This window comes from Sus scrofa, chromosome 12, assembly GCF_000003025.6.
Source record: "Sus scrofa isolate TJ Tabasco breed Duroc chromosome 12, Sscrofa11.1, whole genome shotgun sequence".
Taxonomy (NCBI): Eukaryota; Metazoa; Chordata; class Mammalia; order Artiodactyla; family Suidae; genus Sus; species Sus scrofa.
The window spans coordinates 15,253,239-15,275,039 of record NC_010454.4 but is presented as its reverse complement, the minus strand read 5'-3'; the positions used below and the strand labels follow the sequence as shown (position 1 = coordinate 15,275,039).

Below are 21,801 nucleotides of genomic sequence, written 5' to 3'. Positions count from 1 at the left end.
AGTCATGGATACATTAGTTGGGTTTGTTTCCACCGTGCCACAACGAGAACTCCATAAGTGTTTTTCAATATCTTTTTCGTATCTTTGCCTTTCTCTCCCATTGATCACTGCTCCGCCCCTTTTCCTTTGCTTTGCGCCATAGGAGGGGCAGAGAGCATAGCCAGAAGAATAAGATCCTCTTGCTTCACAAGTCCCACTGGAGGACCTTAATGCCTTCAAACGTTCTTGTATTGGTAGTTCTCTGCCGCTGGCATCTTTCCACCCTCTTCGAAGCTAGCTCCCAAGGAGATCTGTGGCTGCTTTTCTCCCTTAAGAAGATTCCTTCAGAAGCCTATAAGGTTGGTGGAGGTTGCCCAATGGAAACATGGTGCAGAGAGTGGTCTGCAAAGCTAGGGTCCTGCTGCCGCCATGTGGCTTCTAGGACTGTTCCAGGCCTGGAGGGAGGAAGGTCTTCTGAACTCTGTCCCCAGCTGCTCATCCTGTGTCCTGCCAGCAGCACGGAAGTTAAATTGTCACTTCTTTGTTTCTGCTTTTCACACTTCTGACCTGACGGTTTTGGAGGGATTGCCAAGCTTGGAGCAGCAGAGAGTTTTCAGAAGTAGATATGAAATCAAAAGCTCAATTGTGTTGGAGCCTAATTACGCAGTTACTCTCTTCTGAATTCCTGTTCCCAAAGTGGTGTGCAGTTACAGTGAGTGGACTTACACTGAGAAAGTGTATGTGTTTAGTTTCAGAGATGCTGCCAGATCGAAACCACAAATATTTAAGGTGGTCAGGCAGGAATGGCCTTTTGAAGGCCGGAGTGGCAGTGTTGGTATCAAGGTTTTCAAAACTGTGCATTCTCTTTTTATGGAGCTGTTTTCAGGACCTGTGGCATTTCACTGTGTACTGTGTGTGGAATTGAGGACTTTATAAAGTTGGTGCAAGGAAGCCAAGTTCAAGCTGCTCTGTGCCAGACAGCTCTGGTGTCATGTATTTCTTTTTTAAATTTTTTAAATTTTTTATTTTTTTCCATTTTTTTATTATTCAAATGAATTTATCACATCTGTAGTTGTATAATGATCATAACAATCTGATTTCACAGGATTTCCATCCCACTGGTGTCATGTATATCATGTCTTAGGATTTTGTAGAGAATGTTATTGTGGGCTTTCTTTACTTTTTGCAGGGAATGTGGACAGTGTCTATATACATGTTATGGGCCCTTATAGAATTAGAATTTGTAGAAAAGAGGAGAGAAGCAGTGACTTTTCCCATTGACCATTGCCAGGTATCCATTCTGGTGGGCTGACTGTCCCTTTGGTGTGGAAGGGTGGGGCTCACACTCTGGACCCTCTTCCCTCTTAGCCTCGGGAGAGGACTGTGGGTTAGGATCTCCCTCCTTTCATGTCTGGAACTCTGGTGGGGGTGGCAGTCCTGGGTGTTAGACCTCTTTTTGAAGTACTGGCCTGAAAATGCCTGTTATTTGGTGTAATGGCAGCAGCTTAGATCTTACCAAACCTCTGGGAGTCCTGGTTTCTGATCCCAGACTTTTGGGCTGCTCATTGCCAGGCCAAATGCAGGATTTATCTCAGAGCTTGATCTTTTTCTGACTGTGTTAGGGACATCTGAGTGGCCCCTTTTGAATTGTTGCTGAGATCCTGATGGAGGGGTTGTGATTTACTATCAGGAATTAGTAGAAAGCTATTCTCTCTAAAGAAGATAGCATCTAATTATTACTTGGCAAAGTTGATTTGAGGGAAAAATATAAGGATTACAATATGGATGGATTTCCTGGTGGATATAAACTAATATATTCATCAATATAATTTCAAAAAAAGTGAAAGGTGGCTGAGGGAAAAGTTATAGAGAAGTTAACTTCCTGAGATGTTAGGCTTTGTGTAAAGAATAGATTATTGTTTATAGTAATATCCCATCAGTGTTACCCAGTAGACCTTTCTGCTGTAGTGGGAATGTTCTACACTTGTCGTTAGGTATCTGAGGAAATTGGTTCCTGGACCCCTCCCCATGGATACCAAACTCCATGGATACCAAAACTCCTTGGATAGTCAAGTTCCTTGTATAGGGAGTTCCCGTCGTGGCTCAGTGGTTAACGAACCCAACTAGTATCCATGAGGATGCAGGTTTGATCCCTGCCCTTGCTCAGTGGGTTAAGGATCCAGTGTTGCCGTGAGCTGTGGTGTAGGTCACAGACATGGCTTGGATCCCAAGTTGCTGTGGCTGTGATACAGGTCTGCAGCTGTAGCTCCAACTCTACCCCTAGCCTGGGAACCTCCATATGCTGTGGCTGTGGCCCTAAAAAGACAAAAGGCAAACAAATAAATAAATAAATAAATGCGGTCTTTGCATATAACCTCTGCACATCCTCCTGTATACTTTAAATCTTCTCTAGATTGCTTATAATACCTAATACAATGTAAGTAGTTGCTGGCATGCAGCAAGTTGAAGTTCTGCTTTTTTGAACTTTCTAGAATTTATTTGGAATGTTTTGGATCTGCAGATGTAGACCTGGGTTTTGGAGGGCTGACTGACTTACGGCTTTCTTCTCTTGTATACTAGCTACTAGTCACATGTGTCTAGTAAGCACTTGCAGTGTGGCTAGTGAGATCTGAAGGAGCCAGTTTTTAAATTTAACTTTAATTAATTTGAATTTCAGTAGCCACATGTGGCTGGTGGCTACTGTATTGAACAGCGCAGTTCTAGATGATAAAGGCTTTTATGCTGCCCACTGATTTGAGCCAGCTTGGCACACAGAACATCAAAGAAGTTATCTGGTCAGATTCCACTAAAATCCAATGGCTTAGATCCCTCTTTCCTGTGGCTTATTGTTTCTCCCCCTGGTTATACCACTTCCTACTCTGATGGGCAGGGGCAGGGGAGATGTGAAAGAACCACACACTTCTTCCTCTCAGCATCAAAGAGAGCGAGAACTGCAGAGGCTCAGGGCTGAGTGCTGCTGCGCTGCCACATACTAGTCGGATTTCAGCTAGTCTGGACATACGAAGAGAGGAAGGTGGTTTTATTTTTTCAATTTTTTAATTTTATTTTTTGTCTTTTTGCCATTTTCTTGGGCCGCTCCTGAGGCATATGCAGGTTCCCAGGCTAGGGGTCCAATCAGAGCTGTAGCTGCTGGCTTACACCCACAGCCACAGCAACGCGGGACCCGAGCTGAGCTGCGTCTTAGACCTGCACCACAGCTCACGGCAACGCCGGATCCTTAACCCACTGAGCAAGGCCAGGGATCAAACCTGCAACCTCATGGTTCCTAGTCAGATTCGTTAACCACTGAACCACGACGGGAACTCCAGGAAGGTGGTTTTAATAAGACACTTTTCCCTATTACCTTAAGCGTCTTTTCACATATTTATTAGCCATCTATAACTCTTCTGTGAATTGTCTCATCATATCCTTTGCTTGTGTTTCTTTTGTCCTTTTTTAATTGACTTTTGCAAGTATTTTTTCCAGGTTTGGTATTTGTTTTTTAATTTTGTTGATGGTTTATTTTGCCATCAAAAGTTTAAATTTTTGTTGTCAAATTTGTCTTCTTCCTTTTTGTTTGTTTGTTTTGTCTTTTTTTTTTAGGGCTGAACCTGCGGCATATGGAAGTTTCCAGGCTAGGGATCACATTGCAGCTGCAGCTGCTGGCCACAGCCACAGCAATGTGGCATCTGAACCACGTCTGTGATCTATGCCACAATGCTGGATCCTTAACCCACTGAGTGAGGCCAGGGATTGAACCCGCATCTTCATGGGTACTGGTTGGGTTCATTGCCTCTGAGCCACGACAGGAGCTCCTCCTTCCTTTTTGTCTTCTATTTTATGTAATGTTTAGGAGGACCTTCCCTACTCCAGTATTTTCTATTTTCTTACACACCAAACACACACACACACTTCTTTCTGATATTCTCTTCTGTTTTATCTCTTTGCTTATTTTTGCTTTAATTATTTAAGTTTTAGAGTATTGGGTTGGAACGATATGAAATTGCCACTTTGTACATCAAAAATTGTTAACTATCCCCAGTATCATATAGTTAACCCTAAAACATTAATTAAAACTTTTTGTTAAAAGTATTACAAACACACACAAAAACAGAATACTATGCTAAACCCCCAAGGACCTGTTACCCAGCTTCAACATTATCAACATTTTGCCAGCCTTGTTTCATCTATCCCTACTTTTAAATTTTGCTGTAGCTTTTAATGACAGTTCATTTTAAGACCTCTTTAAACATATTCTTACTCTACCATCTGTTTATTTTATTTTTTGTCTTTCTGTATTTTTAGGGCTGCAGCTGTGGCATATGGAGGTTCCCAGGCTAGGAGTCAAATAGGAACCGTAGCTGCTGGCCTACGCCATAGCTACAGCCACAGCCACACCAGGTCCAAGCTGCATCTGCGACCTACACCACAGTTATGGCAACTCTAAATCTTTAACCCACTGAGCAAGGCCAGGGATTGAGCCTGTGTCCTCATGGACACTAGTCAGATTCGTTTCCACTGACCTGTGGCGGGAACTCCGTCTACCATCTGTTTATAAAAATTGTTCTTTGAATTTACCTAATGAGTCTTTCTAGAAAAGAATCAGTATCAACAGTACTTACATGCCTACATGTGTCTTTGGTTAAGAAAACTGATTAGGCATATAACCAACTCAAGGGGAATTCCTGTGACTCTGGTAGGAAATTTCAATTCTGAGGATAAATCAACATGAGATTCTTGTGGCATCTCAAAAATGAACAATGGAAAAGACCTTTCAAGTCCTGGATTTGAGTCATTTAGGATTTAAAACCGTATTTTTAGGATTGCTGCTCCAATCTCTAGGTTTTCTTCCTAACAGGTATACCTGGAACATAGTTTATAAATGTAGGTGTCCTACTCTGATACTGAACTGTCATTGACAGATCTGAACTAAAGTGGTAGAACAGTGGTTGGTGTTGAGTACTCCTTATGGGTACTATTGGTAAACATGAGAGATGCTCAGAAGGGTGAAAAGAGAAAAGTAGATAAGAAGAAAAAAAAATACAGAGAAAGCCAAGCTGCATGAAAAATAAAGAGAGAATTCTGTGTTGAAAAGAAAAGGGAGTTCCCTTGATGGTGAAGATCAAACTGAATCTGACTAGTATCCATGAGGATGTGGGTTCAACCCCTGGCCTCTCTCAGTGGGTTAATGATCCCGCATTGTTGTGAGCTGTGGTATAGGTCGCAGATGCAGCTCAGATCTGGCATTGCTGTGGCTGTGGTGTAGGCTGGCAACTGCAGCCCCAATTCAACCACTAGCCTGGAACTTCCATATGCCACAGGTGTGGCCCTTAAAAAAAAAAGAGAAAAGGAAGATAGCACTCAGGAACCTTAGCTTCTAAACGCTGTATTTAAAATATCCAATTCACCATTCTTCCTTTTCCTTTTCAGGATTATAGCGTTCAGCCGGCCTGTAAGATATGAAGATGTGGAGCACAAGGTGACAACAGTGTTTGGGCAGCCTCTGGATCTACATTACATGAACAATGAGGTAAGAAAGGATGGTGTGGGGATAAGGGGGTACAGCTGCCTGCCTTTTTTGTCTCTGCTTAACTGAAGATTTCCTGGTTTGTTCCTCCAGTGTCATCTGCAGGTTTTCATTTTTTTGGGAGGTTCTTTTCTTAGTTCCAATAATTCTGGAACTTCTATTTTGTTACTGCATGGGAGATTACATAGCTGTTTCTATCCCCTCTGTTCATTCAGTGCTGGGAGCTCTAATACGGCCGCGGTAGAGTCAGGTTCATGGCCAGGGCTTATATTAGCTCCTTTATATTTTGTAGGTAACCTTTTTTCTTTCCAGCACAACCTTAATTAGGAGAGGGTTCAGCAGGGCTGGGGAGGTGGGGAAAACTGATAGTAGCCTCTATTGACAGGTATAAATGCTGGATTCTTCTCTCAGTTTAACTTCTGATTATAGCTTGTTTCAGAAGTTAGCATCTACTCGGAGTTAGCACTCTGGAGCGATGGGATTGGTGGCAGTGTCCCTGCAGCACCAGGACACAGGTTCCATCCCTGGCCTGGCACGGTGGGTTTAAGGATCTGGCATTGCCACAGCCCTGGCCCAGGAACTCCATGTGCTGTGGGGTGACCTAAAAAAGGAAAAAAAAAAAGCATCTACTCTAATGATTTCTTTAACTCTTACTCCTCCTGCCTCTGCCCAACAGTCCTTCTTTATTCGTACTTTTTTTTGTTTGTCTTTTTTTTTTCTTTTGCTATTTATTGGGCCACTCCCTCGGTATATGGAGGTTCCCAGGCTAGGGGTTGAATCGAAGCTATAGCCACCAGCCTATGCCAGAGCCACAGCAACGCAGGATCCGAGCCGAGTCTGCCACCTACACCACAGCTCACAGCAACACCGGATTCTTAACCCACTGAGCAAGGCCGGGAATCAAACCCGCAACCTCATGGTTCCTAGTCAGATTCGTTAACCACTGAGCCACGACGGTAACTCCGCTTTATTCATACTTTGAACATCACCCAAAAAGAAATTCTTTTTTTTTTTTTTTCCCCTCTTTTTTCTTTTTAGGGCTGTAGCCATGGCATATGGAAGTTCCTGGGCTAGGGGTAGAATCGGAGCTGCAGCTGCCGGCCTGCGCCACAGCCACAGCAATGCCAGATCCAGGCCTCATCTGTGACCTACACTGCAGCTTTTGGCAACGCCAGATCCTTAATCCACTGAGCGAGGCCAGGGATGGAGCCCTCATCCTCATGGATTCTAGTCGGGTTCTTAACCCTCTGAGCCACAAGGGGAACTCCCAGGAAGGAATTCTTGTGAATGTCAGTCACTTGGCTGCTTTCCCAGCTCTAAGGAAGGCACTAGAGGCTACAGTCTGCTTAGCCTGGTGCTTTGCATCAGTTTGAAAGGCAGTGTATTTGTGCCTTGTAAAGAGTCTACAACTTAAGGGGACTGAGCTGGGGGCATGGCAGGAAAGCTGAACAACCTCATGGCTTTTAGAGAGTTGAGTCTTTATTATGTAGTTTTATTTTATTGGTTGAAAAGTTAAGAATTTCCTCTATAACTTGGGGCTGAAATCGGTAGGAGCTGAGATTTGTTGGCTAAAAACTCTCTGGTCCTCTTCATACAAAATGCATAACTGCAATTAGATATATTCACTGCCAAATAGGTTAACAAAAATAAGAGCCTCTCATCTTTAGCTTTTTCAATAAATTTTAGAAATAGAGCACATTTGGAAAATAAACCACTAACTGTAGTTAATAAATAACACAGATGTAAGTATTTTAAAGTATGTAAGCTAATGTGTCTTGAATGCAGGATATAAGAATCCCAAAAACATAAATATCAAATTCATAGAATTATAATTAATTAATTATTTATTTATTTTGCTTTTTAGAGCCGAACCCAAGGCATGTGGAGGTTCCCAGGCTAGGGGCCAAATCGGAGCTGCAGCTGCTGGCCTATGCCACAGCAACGCCAGGTCCGAGCTGCGTCTGTGACCTACACTGCAGGTCACGGCAACTCTGGTTCCTTGATCCACTGAGTGAGGCCAGGGATAGAACCTGCAATGCAACCTCATGGTTCCTAGTCAGATTTATTTCTGCTGCGCCACGACGGGAATTCCTCTTTCTGTTAATATTTCCATTAAGAGTTCAGATGTCGGCAAAACCTTTTTCAACTTCTTTTGCTGAGAAAGTGACTGCCTGGTATGTTGGGCATTCCTTTATTCAAATATTTATGCGGGAGTTCCCATCATGGCACAGCAGAAATGAATCCGACTAGGAACCATGAGGGTGCAGGTCCGATCCCTGGCCACAATCAGTGGGTTAAGGATCTGGCATTGCCATGAGCTGTGGTGTAGGTTGTAGATGTGGCTCGGATCTGGCGTGGCTGTGGCTGTGATGTAGGCCAGCAGCTATAGCTCTGATTAGACCCCACCCTGGGAGCTTCCATATTCCTAGGGTGCAGCCCTAAAAAGACAAAAAAAAAAAAAAAAAGTTTATGCAGATATTGATTCTAAAGCCAAATATAAGTAATTGTTAGTATTTTAAATCATCTATATCTTCGCATATGCAGCTAATGTCAGTGACCAAGAGTTAACCAATTTACTTATTAATTTCATAATCTCTCAACCTATTTTTCTTTTCTTTGTTCTCTAAGCTCCTCCCTTGTTAGGATTTTTTAACCACAAAGGAAAAATCTGTTGATTTGATTTTATTTATGTTTATATTTTTGTAATAATAGTTTTATTGAGATATATTTCACCTCCATAAAATTGACTCTTTAAAACGGTACAATTCAGTGGTTTTTTTTGTATGTTCACAGGGTTGTGTGACTAACATCACTACCTAATTCCAGAACTTTTTCATCACCCCAAAGAGAAACTCTGTATTCCTTAGCAGTCATTTCCATTACCCCCTCTCTCCAGCCCCTGGCAACTACTTGTTTACTTCCAGTCTCTCTGGATTTGCCTATTCTGAACATTTCATATAAATGGAATCACACAGTATGTGTGGCCTTTTGTGTTTGGCTTCTTCCACTAAGCATGTTTTCAGGCTTCTTCCACAAGGTAGTATGGATCAGACTTTTCTTTTTTTTTTTTTTTATGTCTGAATAATATTCCGTTATATGGCTAGAACACATTTTGTGAATACATTCATTTGTTGATAGACACTTGATTTCACTTTTGGCCATTATAAGTAATTCAACTATGAACATTTGTGTACAATTTTTATATGAACATAAGTTTTCAGTTCTCTAAAGTATACCTAGGATTGGAATTGTGGGTCTTTTGATAACTCTGTGTTATCTTTTAGAGGAACTGCACAACTTTCCCATATAAGCATTTTACATTCCTACCAGCAATATATGAAGGTTGCAATTCCTCCACATCCTCACCAATACTTATTATTTTCTGTTTTTTTTTTCTTCTTAAAAAAAAAAATTACAGCCATCCTAGTAGGTATGAAATGGTATCTCATTGTGGTTTTAGTATTCATTTCCCTAATGACTAATGATGTTGCATATTTTTTCATGTGCTTATTATCCATTTGTTAATTTTCTTTAGACAAATTTCTATTCAAGTCCTTTGCCCATTTAAACAGTTGGATTATTTGTCCTTTTATTCTTGAATTTTAAGAGTTCTTTATATATTCTTGGGAGTTCCCATTGTGGCTCAGTGGTAAGGAACCTGACTAGTATCCATGAGGATGCAGGTCTGATCTCTGGCCCCTCTCAGTGTGTTAAGGATCTGGTGTTGCCATGAGCTGTAGTGTAGGTCGCAGATGCGGCTTGGACTCAGGTTGCTGGGGCTGTGGTGTAGACCAGCAGCTCTAGCTCCGATTTGACCCCTAGCCTGGAAACTTCCATATGCTATGGATGTGGCCCTAAAAAAAGAAAAAGTTATTTATATACATTTTGATGATGTACCCTTATCATACACTTGCAAAATTGTAGCTTTTTTTTTTTTTTTAAAGTTAAAATCTTTTCTTTTCTTTTTTTGTCTTTTTGCCTTTTCTAGGACTGCTTCCACGGCATATGGAAGTTCCCAGGCTAGGGAGTCTAATCAGAGCTGCAGCCACCAGCCTACGCCAGAGCCACAGCAACTCGGGATCTGAGCCACATCTGCAACCTACACCACAGCTCAGGGCAACTCTGGATCCTTAACCCACTGAGCAAGGCCAGGGAGCGAACCCACAACCTCATGGTTCCCAGTCAGATTCATTAACCACTGCGCCACGACGGGAACTCCAAAACCTAATGCAATAATTTCTTTATCCCACCCCCCCAACTCCCTACCCCCAACACCATTTCCTTATTTATCTCTACTTTCAATGTAACCCAGAAGGGACTTCTTTTACAATATGATATGATTTGTAAAATCTAATCTCCCATTTCATGGGTTGTCTTGAGATTTTATTTATTTATTCATTTTGGCTGAGCCCGTGGCATCTGGAAGTTCCTGGGCCAGGGATTGAACATGCACCATAGCACCGACCCAAGCTGCTACAGTGGTAATGCTGGATCCTTTACCCGCTGCACCACAAGAAAACGCCAAGATTTTATTTTAAATACTATTCTTACTACTTGTTTTTTCCTGAGCTAGGATTTAGAGTTCTCATTTCCTTATGTTAAAAATTGAGAACTGAAGAAATTAACTGGTTTCTTGCTTTATGTTTGCCACAGATTTATAAGATCTGACATTTGTTAGGTCTTAGGGAAAGCATGCTTTTGCATCTTTTAATACTTAAGTGCTCATAATGTCTTCTGCTTTTAACAGCGAGTGAGACTTTCTGTACCCTCAAGGACCTTCTCTTTAATACTCCGGTGGGATGAAAACAGAGAAGGTAGTTTTTAGTTCTAGTCACTGATTTTTACCTTTAAACATTAAGATATTAAACCCTGCTATGTAGTCTAAGTTTGGGTCTTCATTTGAGTAATGTTTTCACTCTCTGCCACCCCCTTTTCCTCCTGTGCCTTTTCTCCTTATTCTGGTAATGTCAGCACAGGGTAGGAGGGGACATGATTCTACTGCTTAATTTGGGAAGAAATCTGGGGTCTATAGCCCTTTGGGATTTGATGCTTTGGAGTAAAAGGTATTTTTAGAGATGGAGCTCTTCTCAGAAAATATCTTGAAGCAAAGTACTGACATGTGCTACAGCATGGATGAACTCAAACATTAAGCAAAGTGAAGGAAGCTAGGTGCAAAGGATTACGTATGACTTGAATTGTGTGTGGATGAATTTTGTGATTTCATTTATATGAAATGTCCAGAAAACAAATCTCTAGAGACCAAGTACATTCGTAGTTTCTGGGTAAGAGGTAGAAAAGGGGAGTGACTGAATAGGTGAAAGAGATCTTTGGAGCAATGGAAAAACTGAATTGTGGTGATGGTTGCACAACTCCGTAAATTTACTAAAAATTATTGAATTGTACACTTAGTGAAAAGAAAAAAAATTATCTCTATGGTCTCAGTTAGGTCTTTTAAGACCCTCATAGTATCCAGTGAGATTGTTTTCCTCCAAACTTAATTTTATTTTGCTTATTTTTGCAAACTAAGGATTTATATTTTATGATTTCCTTTTTCTGTATCTGTGTCACAGCTCTCCATCCTGCTGAAGAACCAAGATGATCTTGATAAAGCAATTGACATTTTGGATAGAAGCTCAAGCATGAAAAGCCTTAGGATATTGCTGCTGTCCCAGGACAGAAACCATGTAAGTAGCTGCTGTCATGGCCCAACAGTTGAAGACAAAGCTTGCTGTCCTTCAGGAGTTCATCTTGCTTCCTTGACAGAATTTTGTGTTCCTCAGACACTGGTAAAGTGAGAACCTAAGTGTGGCCCAGCCCACTGGGTCAGGGGCTAGCAGGCCTTCTTCTGCATTGAATTTTATAGCGAAGCCAGATCATCAGTGTTAAACTTGCAACTAAAGATTACTTGGTTTATGGTGTGGGAGGAAGGAAAATATTCTGTGATAAAGGAGAAAATTCTTTTTCTCTATATTTATGGGAGGAAGGAAAATATTCTATGATAAAGGAGAAGATTCTTTTTCTCTATATTTATGTTCTTTCAGTTAGACTTGGATTCCAAGAAGAGATTTGGTTAGCGTAGGGGTGCTGATTAGCAAAAGCCGTCAAGGATTTGAGACTATCAAGCTTTGTAAGCCCTCCTCACACAACTCCTCGGCAACTCCCTTGGGACACGTGTAGGGAACAAGCTTTCCCTTCTGTTCAATGGGAAAAAAGCCATGGACTGAAAGGCCTCTTGTAGTAATTTAGCAGCTGCTGCCTTACCGAGTGGCCAGCAATCTGTAGGGGCCTCCGAAGTGAGGAAGTATCCCTTATGCAGTTTCCTCTCCTACAAGATCCCTGGGGGCATGCATTTCACAAGAATGCTTGTTAATCTGGATCTGTCTTCCTATTGCTGAGTCCTCTACTAGTTTTCTTCAGATGCATGTTCCTGAAGGTTTCTTGGCATTCTCTCTAATTCCTTATGATTGAAGATAGCCAACTCTGAATGGCTGACTTTGCTGCATGAGAACTATGGATGCACCATGTCAGGACTGAGTTTAGAAGAAATGGGGCTCATGCTGACCATTTATTTTTAAGAGACTTTGGGCTGTCTGTTGATTAGAGGAAGACACAGGAGAATGCATTTAGGAAGGATTAGAGTAAAGACATTTTACAGAAGTGCTTTGAGCATGAGGATTGGTCTTCTCTATCTCAATATGTCTTTTTTCTGGATATGTTTTGAGATGTGAAGTATAGACTTTACTGTTTCATTTCTCTGTTCAAGTTACTCTTCTGCTTCTTGTAGTGCTTCCTTATTGCCTATCATGTAAGATCTAAATTTAGCCTAGCACCCAAGGTTTATCGACAACTACCCTTCCCTTTAACTCTCCAGGCTCATCTTTCCAAATTCTTCACCATATTCCCCCCATTCTGCAGTTCTTCCTTCTTCCTCTTTGCCAGACCATGGTGGTCAACCTTTTTTTAGGATCTAGCTTGATTTACCTGCCACAATTTGGTCAGTATTTTTGACTGAGGCCATTTTGATTATTCCTTATTCATTTAGTTATTGGATATAGTTTTCACACTAGTTTATAGGTTGCTTAGTTATTGCATATTTGTAAGCTTTACCCCAAAAGATTATAAGCTCCTTGAGAACAGGAGCTCTCTCTTATTTTGGAACCCCTTCCCCACCCATCCTCTTAAAAGAACACAGTGAATACTTCTTGAATTGTTAGCAAGAGTCAAGCAGAGATCATATTCAGCAAATGCTTCCTTACAGAAGAAGCTGGAATTGGGGTTTAGTTTAATGATGTGATTGTTTAATTGGGATCTAGCACCCCTGATTATGATCCCTTCACTCCCCTGATGAGAATCTATAGACAGCAGTTTCTTTACATTTGCTCTCCCATCCATTAAGGGGTGCACTCAGCTGCAGACACTGCTGCAGTATTCAGAGCTTTTTGAAAGATAACCGTCTGTGGAGTTCCCGTTGTGGCGCAGTGGTTAACGAATCCGACTAGGAACTATGAGGTTGCAGGTTCGATCCCTGGCCTTGTTCAGTGGGTTAAGGCTCCGGCGTTGCCGTGAGCTGTGGTGTAGGTGGCAGACTCGGCTCGGATCCTGTGTTGCTGTGGCTCTGGTGTAGGCCAGCAGCTACAGCTCCAGTTCGACCCCTAGCCTGGGAACCTCCATATGCCGCGGGAGCAGCCCTTAGAAAAGGCAAAAAGACCCCCCCCCAAAAAAAAAGAAAAAAAAGATGACCGTCTGGGCCCTGACACTCAGGGTATTGCATTAGATGTTGCATAAGATAAATGCTGCATTGATGCCTCTCTTTCTAAGGATGTGTATTTTAAAAAATTATTATAAAATCAGTATAACTTATTGTAAAGTTACCAAAAAAAAAAAAAAAAAAAAGGGAGGGGGACCATCTTACATAATCCCAGCACCATAACACATTGATTTTTTTCATCCACCCTTCTTTGGCCATATGTATACACACTTTAAGTGTTGTCATGGAATTTATACAATTTTCTAATTTAATTTTCACTTGGCATTGTCATGCATATTTTTCTCTTAATATACAGTCTTCATGATTATAATTTATAAGGATGCATAAATCCTTTGAATGAATATACATAATTAACCATTTTTGCTACTGTTGGAATACTTAAACTGCTCTTTTTGCATTTGTAAAGATTTATATTTAAGACTGAAAGTAGTGTCAGTGGTGATGAAATATTCCTTGGGAACTTCCTCAGCTAGACTTCAGCTTCTTAATAACAGGTATCATAATCCCAGATTGCTTTGTACTCAGGAATCCTACTTCTAGAACAGTGTTTCTCTGTTTGTGATGAAATACCAGTTATGTTCTTTTAGATTCCAGTCTGTCATGGACCAATTCTTTTTTAAAAGCAGAAAAACTGAAAAATGAAATGGAAAAGTTAACTAGAAATGTACAAATTACAGGCCCATAATTTTTATTGTTAGATTCAATAGACATAAGACACTGTGCCAAATTGCTATAAGAGTGTTTAAAGAATTCCTCTCCGTTTCTATATTTACCTTGTACACTGCAGGTTGTAGCCTGGCGCTAGCCCACAGGTCACACTTTTTTTTTTTTTTTTTTTTTTTTTTGTCTTTTTTGCCATTTCTTGGGCCACTCCCACGGCATATGGAGGTTCCCAGGCTAGAGGTCGAATTGGAGCTGTAGCCACCAGCCTACACCAGGGCCACAGTAAATTCGGGATCCAAGCCCCGTCTGCGACCTACACCACAGCTCACGGCAACACCAGAGCCTTAACCCACTGAGCAAGGCCAGGGATCGAACCTGCAACCTCATGGTTCCTAGTCGGATTCGTTAACCCTGCGCCTCAACAGGAACTCCATCATCCACTTCTTGATAATCACCTATACCTTTACTACCCTTTTTATTCCTGTATATTTATTTAATTTGGCCATACCCACTGCATGTATAAGTTCCTGGGCCAGAGATCAAACCCACGCCACAGTGGCAACCTGAGATGCTGCAGTGACAACACCAGATCTTTAGTGCGCTTTGCCACAGGAGAATTTCTTACTCTTGCTTTTGTTTTTCTTTTTTTCTTTTTATGGCTGCACCTGTGGCATATGGAGGTTCCCAGGCTAGGGGTCAAATTGGAGCTGTAGCTCCTACACCACAGCCACAGCAACACTGGATGCCACACCTGTGAGCTGCACTGCTGCTTTATTGCAACGCCACATCCTTCACACACTGAGCGAGGCCAGGGATCGAACCAGCATCCTCAGGAACACTATGTTGGATTCTTAACCCGCTGAGCCATGATGGGAGCTCCCATGTTCCTGTTTTTAAAGCTACTATCTCTTTCTTCTCTCTGATTCCTTATTTATTGATCCTTCCATGATGATTCTAATCTTTCTTGTCTTCATCCCTCACCAAAGTGGATAGTCTTACCCCTTCCACCACACTTGTCCGAGGCCATGTCTTAGGCTTCAGTATTGTTCTTACCTGAGAACGCATGAATTTTGGTAATCACAGGACCTTCTGTAAGTGTCAAGAGCCTTTCTCTATCTTTGATTTTACTGCCATTTTAAGATACTTCATCTCCTTCAGTAGTTGTTGCTGTTTTAGGCCTCTGCCTTGGACCATCATCTCTTAGCTATTTCCTATTAAAGACTTATTTTTTGAACACGCGTGCATCTAGCTCTGAGATTATCTTTCTGCTCTTGATCTTATAACTTTCTAGACCTTCCACTGTCTTAACATAATCTCTCTCTCTCTCTCTTTTTTTTTTTTTTTTTTTTTTTTTGCTTTTTAGGGCTGCACCCATGGCACATAGAGGTTCCCAGGCTAGGGGTCAAATCGGAGTTATAGCTGCTGGCCTACACCACACCCACAGAAATGCCAGATCCGAGCCATGTCTGTGACCCACATCACAGCTCATGGCAACTCTGTATCCTTAACCCACTGAGCAAGGTCAGGGATTGAACCCACAACCTCATGGTTCCTTCTCAGATTCGTTTCCGCTGTGCCATAATGGGAACTCCTCATAACTTAATCTCAAGTTTAACATTCTGTTATCACTTGTATCTGCATATGATAAAAACTAAATACCCAACCACCTTAAACTGTCAATGGCATTTTGTTTTGTTTCTTTCACATTCTCTCTGACAAAAGTAAACTTAAAATCTACTCATCAAGTTTTGCCCATGTCCCAAATTTCCCATCAGTGAGTTTGACACTATTTAAATTCAAAACATCGGAGGTACCATTGTGGCACAGTGGAAATGAATCTGACTAGGGACCATCAGGTTGCAGGTTCAATCCCTGTTGCTCAGTGGGTTGGAGATCTGGCGTTGCCGTGAGCTGTGGTATAGGTCGCAGACGCGGCTTGGATCCTGTGTTGCTGTGGCTGTGGTGTAGGCTGGCAGCAGTAGCTCAGATTCAACCCCTAACCTGTTAACTTCCATATGCTGCACATGCAGCCCTAAAAAGCAAAAAAAAAAGGGGGGGGGATAATCTAAACAGTAATTCAGTTTTCCTAGAATAATGGGGCAAGTACAAGAAATTAGAATAAAACTTGTTGGACAAGATAGCTTCAGTCTGGCACATGTTTAAAAACATAACACTTGTTTAAGGTCTTTTCATCTCTCATTTGCTTTTTGCAACTTTGAGGGGTCCTAGTTAGGCATCTTTTATTGCCAGTCTACACCTGGGGAAACTAAGGCTTACAGTTGACTTGCCCTAGGCGAGACAGTAAACTGTGACAGAGTTCGTCTAGAATCCAGATGTTCTGACTGTTGTCCAGTACGTATCAGATACCATCAGGAAGGGGATCTTACATTTATTGTAGTCCTTGGAAAACTTCACTCAGGCTCTTGCACAGTTCATTAGAAGCAGAACAGAAAGTATAGTGTGAGGAAAACTTGTGAGATGTGTCATTCTCTTTCCTACAGCTGAGAAGGTAACTGAGCTCAGAAAGGTCCAAGAGAGGACGAAATTTTTAAGGGGTTGAGGTCAGTTTTTTGTTTTATTTCAGGCCACTCTGTGGTATATGGAGTTCCTGGGCCAGGGATCAGATCTGAGCCACAGTTGTGACTTATGCCATACCAGTGGCAATGCCGATCCTTAACCCACTGTTCTGGGTTGGGGATCGAACCTGTGTCCCGATGCTCCAGAGACATTGCCAGTCCTGTTGCACCATAGTGGAAACTCCTGGGGTCAGTTTTATATGTGAATAGCCTAAAAAGCTTGGAACTCTTTAGTCAGAAAAGGCAGTCTTAGCATACGTATGTGTAAGCAAAATCTGTGAAGCATTGAAACACTGGTTTAATAAAAACACAGATGTATTCACCTAATCTCAATTTGGATGAACCCCTTAAATGTTGGGGGTTGTCAAAGAACAAAAAGGAAATAAGAATTTGAATAAGGGGTATAGACATAGCATCCTTATTCACGTTGTATGGCTTCAAAGCACATTTTTGTAAGGTTTTTAATAAATTCATGGGTGTTACAATGGTAAATGTGTTAACTAACTAGGATGCTTCCATGGCTGTTATAACTATCATGATCTTCCATGCAAGTGTCTCTTGCTGCCACCGTTGAAGCAGAGGACTGGTGAAATCCAGGCTGTCATTTCTTAACTCATATTTCCATGAATCAAACTAAAGCAAACACACACACGCACACGCACACGCACACACGCGCATGCCCTTTTTTTCCCTCTGCCTTGTTGAATCGACTATTTTTTTTTTCTAATACCACTAAATCTTTTATCAAGATAATTTGTGGGTCGGCTTTTATAATCTCTTTTTCTGCTAACCTCCTAGCTTTCCGTGACTACAGTCTTTATGCTTGTGGTTCTCTGGTAATTTTTCATGTTGTTCGTGTCAGCCACAGAGTCCTTCAGTGAGGTTTTCATTGAAGAGTCAAACACTGCCTTTTATTGCTATCTTGATAGTGTAGTGCCAGCTACTCACTTTCTACCTATTGGCTCTCCTTTTACAGGCCCCCTTTTTTTTCTTGGTCCCACCTTCCTCCTTCCTCTCTTTCGCACTTCTGGGTCTTGTTCAAGGTTCCTTGAATCTTTGCATCAACTTCATTTTTGTTTACCATGCTTTTCTCTTTTTATTTCCTTAAATCAGGGTTTTCAAACTTGTCTGAATATTATAAACACTTGGGGTAGATTTAAAAAATACAAATCCTATTTAAAAAATACAAAACCCTCAGAGACTCTGTTGTAGTTGGTCATGGTGTCAAGAACCCCACAGGCCATTCTGATGGGTGTCAAGGGCCGAGAACCAAGGTGTGACTCACCTCCTCAGACCTCACTGCTCAAAGTGTGGTTCGTGTACCAGCAGTGTTAGCATCACCTGAAAGCTCGTTAGAAATGCAGAGTCTGGAGTTCCCGTCGTGGTGCAGTGGTTAACGAATCCGACTAGGAACCATGAGGTTGCGGGTTCGGTCCCTGCCCTTGCTCAGTGGGTTAACGATCCGGCGTTGCTGTGAGCTGTGGTGTAGGTTGCAGACGCGGCTTGGATCTCGCGTTGCTGTGGCTCTGGCGTAGGCCGGTGGCTACAGCTCCGATTCGACCCCTAGCCTGGGAGCCTCCATATGCCGCAGGAGCGGCCCAAGAAATGGCAAAAAGACCAAAAAAAAATGCAGAGTCTCAGCCCCACTCCAGATCTGCTGACTCAGAATCTTGGTTTTAACAAGGTCTCAGGTGAATGGTATGCACACCAGAATGTGAGAAACCCTGCTTTGAAACCTTTACTGACTCCCTTCATCTGTTTTCTAACCTGTTGCCATAGTCAGCCTTTCCTTTTAGAAACTGTGCTTGTTCTGGCTCTTGAATTTCCTTTCCGATCTCAGCTTTTGATTTGAAAATTGAGATTTTAGCATGTATGTTCTTTGGTATGATTCATATTAATGTTGCCAAGGTGTATTGAATTCCCAGTCTGTAAGACCCTGTGTCCAAGCAGGTGTCCTTGGAGTGCTCAGCAGGTAGCTTTTCTCTTTCTGATGGTAAGGCTGTGGTCTTTCCTTGCCCTTCACTGGCCTGCTTCCCCAGCCTGTGGCTTTGACTGTTTTTTCCTTTCTGACCCTTGACGGAGAGCTATTGGGCATCAGAGGCTTCTGCAAGAACGTTCACTTCCCCTTGGTTCTGACTTCCCTTTTGAACAAGATAGTTTGTCAAGACAGCTCTGCATGTGATAAAGGCTGGCGTGGCGAGAGGAGGAGCTGCTTGGCAGCTGAACTCACCCCCGAGAGCGGGAAGCATTTTTCCTGGAGGACAGGATATAGTTGTTTAGGTCAGACTTTTTTTTTTTTTTTTCCCCTTACAGGACGTAAGAGAGAGAGAAACAAGTAGAAACTTTGACCCAAATTGTTTATAAATTCTGAGCTCCCACTCTTCATCATATTCTGTTCGTGAGCACATCCTAACATCACTTGCTCACCTTCAAACTTCAGTTTTACTCTTTCTCAGTGCAAGGGCCCCTCCCTCATTGCTTTGTTTTGTCTCTAGGGCTTACCTCATGGCCCAGCTGGGTCAGTGCAAAAGTGGGTTAGATGTGGCAAGGCTGCTGGCTCTGTTCTGAAGTCCTTGACCCCTGGCAGAATGGTGCCAGTGAGAGCCTTTCTGAGATGAACACAATTCTGAGATGGTTCACATGTAAACCTCAGTGATATGAAGCAACTGAGATCTTCTTGACTTTGAGGGAGTGACTGTGGTTGGAGAAGAAGCAGTGTATCAGGTTATTTTAAAAATGAATATTAACCAGAATTTTGGGGGGCAGAGAGCTTGCCACCATTCTTCACTCTGACCCCCCTTAGGGCAGGTGATCTTGCTGCTGAAATAATTTCCTACTTTTCCTGCTATTCTTCCCAAGCTCTCTGGAGAATTTTATGAGGGGGTATTTACAACTCTCTTTTCTGTGGCAAATTATTATAGGAATCCCTGTTATTCTTCTGTGTCTGGATTGTCACCTATTAAATTGGCACACTGGGTCTCAGTGCTCTCTATCAGTGAAGCCGTAAAACTCCATTGAGCAAATAGTAATTTATCAAGTTGGCTTGAACAGTGAGATTTGAGGGAATGCTGGGTAGCTCCTATATTGAAAGCATGAAGGTGACTGAGAGCATGGGGAGTCCTGGGAGGGGTGAGGGGGCCTTTCTCAGCCCACCTGCTTAAAGAGCTTAGCTTTTCAGCCTTTTCCCTCTTATCTTACAGACCAGTTCCTCTCCTCACTCAGCGGTGTCCAGGCAGGTGCGAATCAAAGCTTCCCAGTCGGCAGGAGATATAAATACCATCTACCAGCCTCCCGAGCCCAGAAGCAGGCACCTCTCTGTCAGTGAGTATTTCACTCCCTTTTCCCTCTCATCTAATTTAATCTGCCCATGTTTTTTTACATGTTATTTAAAAATATAAATTAATTGGAATTCCTTCTGTGTTGCAGCAAGATCAGCAGTGTCCCTGCAGCGTTGGGACACAGGTTCAATCCCTGGCCTGGTACAGTGGATTAAGGATCCAGCATTGCTGTGGCTGTGACATAGGTCGCAGCTGTAGCTCAGATCTGATCCCTGGGCAGGGAACTCCATATGCTGTGGAGCGGCCAAAAAAGAAAAAATATATATATTAATTTTTAAAAAAAAAATCATCAAACATTATTGACTGCTACTCTGTTCAAAATAATCTTCCATGTCTTTCTTTGGGAGGAAAAAAGTAGAGAAATGACTGGGATGGAATCCTGACCCTTCAGAAACTTGCACTATAATGATGTGATGGCGTAACCAAATTCCTTTTCAATAGCCCTAAAAAAGTGTTCTCCTCGTGCATCTACTTGAAGGCCTCCAGAGGTGGTGTACTCTCATTTTTTTTACAGTTTTTTCCCCAAAGGACTAGGGGCTTGTGGAGTTAGGAGTCAGGCCCCAAGTTTGAGTTTTGACATCAAACCTCTTGGTTGTGATTCCTGAGGAGTCCTTATGCTTCCAGGAAGATGTAGACCAACGAAACTCCTGGAGAGTTGAGCTAAGTTGTCTGGGAAGGACAGACGTCTGTTAAAATGGTGTATATAGTTGTCTCACTAGGAAGAAAACTTTGTAGCTGCTGCCAGGCCTCCACAGGAAAAGACTCTAAATCAGGTCTGTATATTATACTAGGCAATGCAGTGTTGCTTTGGATTCCTCTTCCACAGTCTGAAGAGAAAGTTTATTTCTTGAATTATGGCATTGGTATCAAGAGGGAAATCTGGGAGTTCCTGTTATGGCTCAGCGGTAGCAAACCCGTTTCCATGAGGATATGGGTTTGATCCCTGGCCTCACTCAGTGGGTTAAGGATCTGGCATTGCTGTGAGCTATGGTATAGGTCGCAGACGAGGCTCAGATCTAGCGTGGCTGTGGCCGTGATTTAGGCAGCAGCTGTAGCTCCAGTTGGACCCCTACCCTGCGACCTTCCATATGCTGCAGGTGTGGCCCTAAAAAGCACAAAAAGAAAAGAAATGAAAAAAAGGGGGGAGTCTGGCCTTTTCACCGTTTGCATTGAGGTTGCTGCCCTAATGTTGTGCAGACCTCTGCAGCTGTCCATACATGTTCTATTCATACAGGTAGAATTGCATCAACCTGAACTGCCCTCTGGAAATCTTGAGCTGAGCTTGGGGAGGTCTGAGTAAGAGCTTGTCTGTCACTGAGCTTGTCTGCTCCTGAGGGAGCAGCAGAAGGAATGTGTTGCTGAGGCACTGACTTTGCCTCACTGAGTAATTTCTGGACCCCTAGCAAGCACTAGTAGTAAATATGCCAAGCCGAAGGTCTGTGTATGTGTTTTTTATTTCTCTAACATTGCGGATGATTGATGCTATGTTTTCAGTAAGCTGGTTGAGGAGAGAGCCAGTACCCTAGCGGGGAGATCTTATCCAGAGCATCTCTGGTCCTGGAATCCAGGTGCCCTGAAGCCTGGGAATCTCTGCTAGTTTGGCCTCTGTTCCAGAGCCCTTGTAGAGAGTGACACACTGGAAGGGGGCAGCATTGCTCATTTGTGGAGTAAGCAGTGGGGACTGATTTGGAGCAGTGATTGGGCCTCTTGCTCCTAAGCAAGTGCCTGTGACTTATGTATGAGACAGGGGCTAAGTGCTGGACCATCACTGTAGGGATCACATGTGGAATTTCCTTGTCTGAGAGTGCCGAGGAATAAGATTTCTACAAACGAGTTCCTGTTTATCTAGAAGATGGGCAGCACAGCCTCCCAGCACACATCAGTTCTGGGTTCCTTCATTCAGCAAGCATCATGTACACCAGCCTTTGGGTTGAGACCCATGAAAGGCCG

General features: G+C 42.5%; 1 protein-coding gene across 2 annotated transcripts in view; it reads left to right on the top strand.

Annotated features, from left to right (window-relative positions):
* The window catches only part of MAP3K3 (mitogen-activated protein kinase kinase kinase 3), a 69,806-nt gene that overhangs the window by 23,745 nt on the left and 24,260 nt on the right, over positions 1–21,801 (top strand). For both annotated transcript variants that reach the window (XM_003131293.6, XM_003482965.4), the window contains 3 exons: positions 5,410–5,509; positions 11,077–11,190; positions 19,714–19,834. In XM_003131293.6, coding sequence (XP_003131341.3) covers positions 5,410–5,509; positions 11,077–11,190; positions 19,714–19,834 — 335 coding nt within the window. The remainder of the gene's footprint in view (positions 1–5,409; positions 5,510–11,076; positions 11,191–19,713; positions 19,835–21,801) is intronic.